The sequence below is a fragment of the Notothenia coriiceps genome, unplaced genomic scaffold (genome assembly GCF_000735185.1).
Source record: "Notothenia coriiceps isolate Sejong01 unplaced genomic scaffold, NC01 NC01_scaffold00015419, whole genome shotgun sequence".
NCBI lineage: Eukaryota > Metazoa > Chordata > Actinopteri > Perciformes > Nototheniidae > Notothenia > Notothenia coriiceps.
The window spans coordinates 3,095-8,845 of NW_011348120.1; the positions used below are offsets into that span (position 1 = coordinate 3,095).

At 41.4% G+C, this 5,751-nt stretch overlaps 1 protein-coding gene across 2 annotated transcripts; it reads left to right on the forward strand.

Moving 5' to 3' along the window:
- The first annotated feature begins 1,476 nt into the window (after positions 1 to 1,476).
- LOC104948921 (E3 ubiquitin-protein ligase TRIM39-like) lies at positions 1,477 to 4,430 on the forward strand. Of its 2 annotated transcripts, none has more exons than XM_010775160.1 (2): positions 1,477 to 1,565; positions 2,572 to 4,430. In XM_010775160.1, exon 2 carries the CDS (start codon positions 2,581 to 2,583, stop codon positions 4,204 to 4,206), a length of 1,626 nt encoding a protein of 541 aa, XP_010773462.1. In that variant the 5' UTR covers positions 1,477 to 1,565; positions 2,572 to 2,580; the 3' UTR covers positions 4,207 to 4,430. The 2 variants fall into 2 exon arrangements, with proteins under 2 accessions (XP_010773462.1, XP_010773461.1); XM_010775159.1 differs by lacking the exon at positions 1,477 to 1,565 and adding an exon at positions 1,904 to 1,939.
- The last annotated feature ends 1,321 nt before the right edge of the window (positions 4,431 to 5,751 follow it).

Consider the following 5,751-nt stretch of genomic DNA (forward strand, 5'->3'; position numbering starts at 1 on the left):
TCCCGGAGGCAGCGTGTGGGAAAGGGTTTCACTACGGGCTTTTTGCCAGAGATTACTGTATAAAACTCCCAGCTGCCAACGCTCACAGAGAACACCATTATGTTGCCTTTACGGGGCTAGAAATGAACCAATAAAGACCAAGTTGGTTTATCATCCTTAATTTATTAGTGGAAAAACAAATAACAAACAATTTAGGACACAGTGTTCCCCTGTCCATCAAAACATGGCGTGCCAGAAGCTCAGTGGGATGTTCTCATTCTGTTTCCAAACACATACGACACACTTATTGAACATGTCTTGTACAAATACTCTTTGTTTCATATTTGTAGCCTTTATCTGACTTTACCTGGAATTGCAAAATTGGAATTCATTTGTATAACAATCTGTTAAGGCTACAGTTCATACAACAATTATAACAATTCAACAACTTCCTTACGCAGGTCGCTTAAATTATATATAGTGTATAATATTTAGATTTTCCTTTTCATATTTTCACATCATAATTCTTTTTTTTTAATTTCCTCCTGTCTAATTACTGACTGCTGTCATTTTTATAGCATTTTTTTTATTTTAACTTTATGTAAAATGTATTTCAGAAAGAATACAAAAATGCTCTTGCATGAAGCCCCTTGTTCTTATAGAGATAAACCCCAAACCCATTGTGAAACTTGCTGCTTATTTGATCAGTCTAGACGCTGGATATCTTTTTACTTTAATATTATGACCAAAGCAGCAAGTTTCACAATGGGTTTGGGGTTTATCTCTATAAGAACAAGGNTTACTTGGTCTGAGGAACTATTCTAATTTTTTGAGATAGGATTTTTGAGTTTTCTTAAGCTGTATGCCATAATCAGCAATATTAAAATAATAAAAGGCTTGCAATATTTCAGTTGATTTGTAATGAATCCAGAATGTATGACATTTTTGTTTTTTAATTGCATTACAGAAAATAAAGAACTTTATCACAATATTCTAATTTTTCTGAGACAGTCCTGTATATATATCGCTCGCATAAAATCCCCGGGGTTTTTTGCTTTGTATGTCGGGGGCGGGAGATTCATGTGATTGGTTGTTGGTCGTGTTGCTCGCAAAAAAGCCCCAAGCTCTCAGACACGCCCACCTCCAAGATTTTCAAGATTTTTGTGGACGTGTGAAACAGTTCAGTAAAAAGAGCAATTCAATAACTACAAGAAACATAGACGGTCAAATCATTAATATCATGACTTTGGTGGTAACAAAAATTACTTGGCAAAGTCAAATTGACTAGCTGATAAAAAATCTAGATCCTGAGACACAAACTGAACTTGGACTTTAGCCATAAAGATTTACGGGAATGAAAAACAAAACCGTATGTGACAGGCTTCCTGCCAGCACCGCCCAGACTGGTTCACCTGCATAGAAGAGGTGAAACTACAGAGTGCTAAATGCTTCATTCTGTGCAACACCAACAGAGCAGAAGTCCTGCATACGGAAAATAAAATAACTACCTTTACATCTTTCAAACAAATTCCAAAAATAACTTACTTTGTTCATCGGGCCTTTGAGGAAGTCTTAACATAGCGTTGGTGAGTACAGATCGGACTTCTTATACCAGTAACGTGTGAAATACTGTTTGGAAATATGCATGTCGGTAAATTGTGTCACGATGTTCATGTTATGTCAAGTTTTTATGTCTAGGTTTGGGTGTTTTGGTGTTCTCCCTGTCTTGTTTTCTTCCTGGTTTGTTGTCTGGTCCTTCTCCCTGTGTTTTCCTCCTGTTGTTAGTTCCCTGGTGTGTCTAGTTGTCTGATTGTGTTCACCTGTTGCCCTTGTGTTTCTCCTCCCCTGCCCGGCTGTTTCTCGTCTTGTGATTACCCCTCCCTGTATTTAGTCTAGTCTCTTCCTGTGTTCGGTGTCGGTTCATTGTTTGTCTTTCCTGTCTCCCTCCATGTTGGTCACGGTCAGTTTTTTTTTTTAATGCTACCTTGTGCTACTTGTGTTTTTTCGTGCCATGTTTATGTTCATCAGCTTTTAAATAAAGCTCGTTTTTGTTTCTAGACCTTTTACCTTTTTATAGTCTGCATTTGGGTCCTACCTTTTCCGCAAACCGTAACAAAATTGTGCTTTAAGAAAAATGAAGTGGTTTTCTGGGGTATATATTATTTATTTTAAGATTTTACGACACATTTTTATAGATCACAGTAGGATTTCATATGAGGATTATTGCTGTTGGTATATTTAGGTAATTTATCAAACAATCCAGCGTTTAAATGTTTGAAATAGGCTGCAAGTCCGCTCTAAGGTAATAACTTTTGACGAAGTATTTACGCAGCATTGGTGAGTAAATGTGGGACTTTGCATTGTTTAAACAGTAACGTATGAAATACAGGCTGTCAAGGGCAAGCTTTACTGTTTTTATTTTGTGCTTACAACAAACACTTATGCATGTTGGTACATTGCGCTTGAAGAAAAATGATGTTGTTTGGGTGCATACATAAAAGTAAAACAAAAATAAAAAAGAGAGAGAGAGCTATTTCAAGAAGATGCTGTTTGATCAGTGTTTTAATGTCAATCTTTACTTTTGGGTTTTAGCGTATCAACATGTCTGCTGCCAACTGTTTCCTGTCTGAAGACCAGCTTCTGTGCGGCATCTGTCTGGATGTGTTCACCGATCCGGTCACGCTACCATGTGGGCACAACTTCTGCCAAAAGTGCATCAAGCAGCACTGGGACAGCAACAGCAAGTGTGAGTGCCCAACATGTAAATACCCTTTCTACAAAAAGCTTGATCTGCGAGTCAATAATTTCATTTCTGAGATGGCAGCGCAGTTCAGCAGATCTAGAAGCGACAGCTCAGATCAGCAACTCGCAAAACCAGGAGAAGTTCCCTGTGACATCTGCACTGAAACCAAATGGAAAGCGGTGAAGTCCTGCCTGGTGTGTCTGGCCTCGTATTGTGACAACCACCTGCAGTCCCATCTGACGGCTCCCTGCCTGAAAAGACACCAGCTGACGGATCCTGTGGAGAATCTGGAAGGTAGGATGTGTAAAATACACGAAAAACCTCTGGAGCTCTTCTGCAAGACCGACCAGATCTGTGTGTGCATGCTGTGCCCGGTTCTAGACCACAAATCACATGAAGTCATTCCTCTGAAAGAACAATTTGAGAGAAAGAAGGCCGACCTGGGGAAGACTGAGGCTAGAATTCACCGGAAGATCCAAGAGAGAAGGCTGAAGATCGAAGAGTTCAAGAACTTGTCGAATGTCAACAAGGAATCCGGAGAGAGAGAAAAGGCGGACGGTGTTCAGGTCTTCAATGCATTGATTCAGTCTTTGGAAATATCTAAAGCCGAGCTCATCGAGGAGATCGAAGCCAAGCAGATAGAGACGGAGAAGAAAGCCAAAGCATTCATTGGAGAACTGGAGCAGGAGATCTCAGAGTTGATCAGAGAGCGAGCTGAGGTGGAGCAGCTCTCACGCTCCAAAGACTACGTCCACGTCCTGCAAAGCTTCGCCTCGTTGAAAGCTTCGGCGCTCTCAAAGGACTGGACAGAAGTCAGCATCGATCCACCGTCTCATGAAGGGACTCTGAGGAATGCTTTGGATCAACTGGACGAGACTTTGGGCAAAGAGATGGACAAGGCGCTCCAAATAGCCGAGCTAAATCGGGTCCAGAAGTGTGCGGTGGACATGGTTTTGGATCCTGATTCGGCTCATCATGCTCTCATGATATCTGCCGATGGGAAACAAGTTCATCATGCCGCCGTGAACAAGAAACTCTCAGACACTCCCAAGAGATTCAACCCGAGTTGTTGTGTCTTAGGGAGAGAGGGTTTCTCCTCTGGGAAGTTTTACTTTGAGACCGTGGTCAGAGAGAAGACCAGATGGACTGTAGGAGTCGCCAAGGAGTCCATCAAGAGGAAGGGAATCATCCCGCTGAGCCCAGAGAACGGCCATTGGACCATTTGGTTGAAAAATGGAGATGAATACGCCGCTCTTGTTGGCTCGCCTCTCAAACTCTCTCTTGATTCAAAGCCTCAGAAGGTGGGAGTGTTTGTGGATTACGACGAGGGTCTAGTCTCCTTTTATAATGTGGATACTGCAGATCTACTCTACTCCTTTGCCGGCTGCTCTTTTGCTGAGAGAATCTACCCATTCTTCAGTCCTGGGCTCAATGACGACGGCATCAACTCAGTCCCTCTGACCCTTTCTAGCGTGGGTCACTAAACATGAATCTGTGTTGGGGTTTTTACAAATGAAGGATCACATTTGCCTTGTAGGATGAAGTGTCTTTCTTAACGTGTTCAAAAAGGCCCACGTCAACAGGGATCCGCTTCTTGACTCACGTTAAAAACCATCCAAATAAAGCTCTGTAGGCGCTGATTTCTTTGCCTTCCTTGGCCGATTTATTTACTTCTATATATTTAAATAAACAAAATGATCAGTGTAACGTGAGGTCAAAGACTGCTCCGATTCCCCGTTCATTGCTGGAGACAATTTCCTTCTCACGCTCAGTCCCACCCCTTCCTTATATCACAGGTGTGGCTCGCAGTAAATCAAAGTTTTTCTCCGAATATTTAATTCGGTACTAATACTGGTACTAATAATGGAGGCGTGTGGCGCAGTGGATAGAGCCTTGGTGTTGGGATCAGGGGTCACAGGTTCAAACCCCACTGCAGTCAGCATGTCGTTGTGTCCCTGAGACACTTCACCACAAATTGCTCCTGTGGGGATTGCCCACAGTATTGAGTATGTAGGTCGCTTTGGATAAAAGTGTCGAACAAGTAACATAATAATAATAATAATATTTATATAGCGCCTTTCACGCCTTTTCCTGCTGTGACGACGTGTCAAAGTCTCCTCATTTAAAGAAGACCTAATAGTGTTTACTCGCACACTCACTCGCTTTATTTTCCATGTTATAGACAGTACTTTAGTGACGACAGAGATTCTTACCACTAATTGACTTTTCGCAAAAACAGCAACGTTCATTTTTCTTGGGTATCTTAAAGGGACCTTAACTTGCTTTTCGTTGTGCAGCCGTTTGTTACAGAATGGTCTTAAATGAATATTGACTCTGATTGGAGAGGTTGGTTTATTTAAGGTGACGGTTACTGTCATTTGAAGGTGTCAATCAACTGCTTGTTCTTTTGTAATCTGGACCGTCTGCATTGCTCAAAGCATCGTCACCTTCTGTTTATAATAACAGAAGGTGACCACACCTGCAAATCAATGCCAAGGCCAATTCTCTATGAAGTTGTTTGCATTCCTTAACTCCATTGTTTCTCTTTCCTCTTAATGTCATATCTTGTATTTTAGATAAGGCTCTTGCTGCTGCAGTTTGTACCAGAAGGAGAAACACATTCTAGGCAAGAATCCAGTCAAATGAGATGAGATACAAGCATTGATAACTTTGTTTTCATAACGTTTTAAAAGATGTAACAAGGGTACCTGTGTAAGGGTTCAACAGACGTCAGAGTTAAATGGTATTACCAGATTTAGAGCTACAGAATGTCAACTGTGGAAAGCAGATTATTGGTGCCAAATGAAGTTACCTCAAACGTAATATGGTCATAATATTAAACTAAAAAGATATCCACAGCGTCTAGACCAGGGGTGGGGAACCTCCGGCCTCCGGGCCGTATACGGCCCGCGAGACCATTTGGTACGGCCCTCGAGGTAATTTATAAACACACGCAAAAAATTAAAAAATTAAAGAAATCTAGACCGCAAAAAAAATTAAACAAGCAAGTGCCTGTTTTTCCTGGCCAA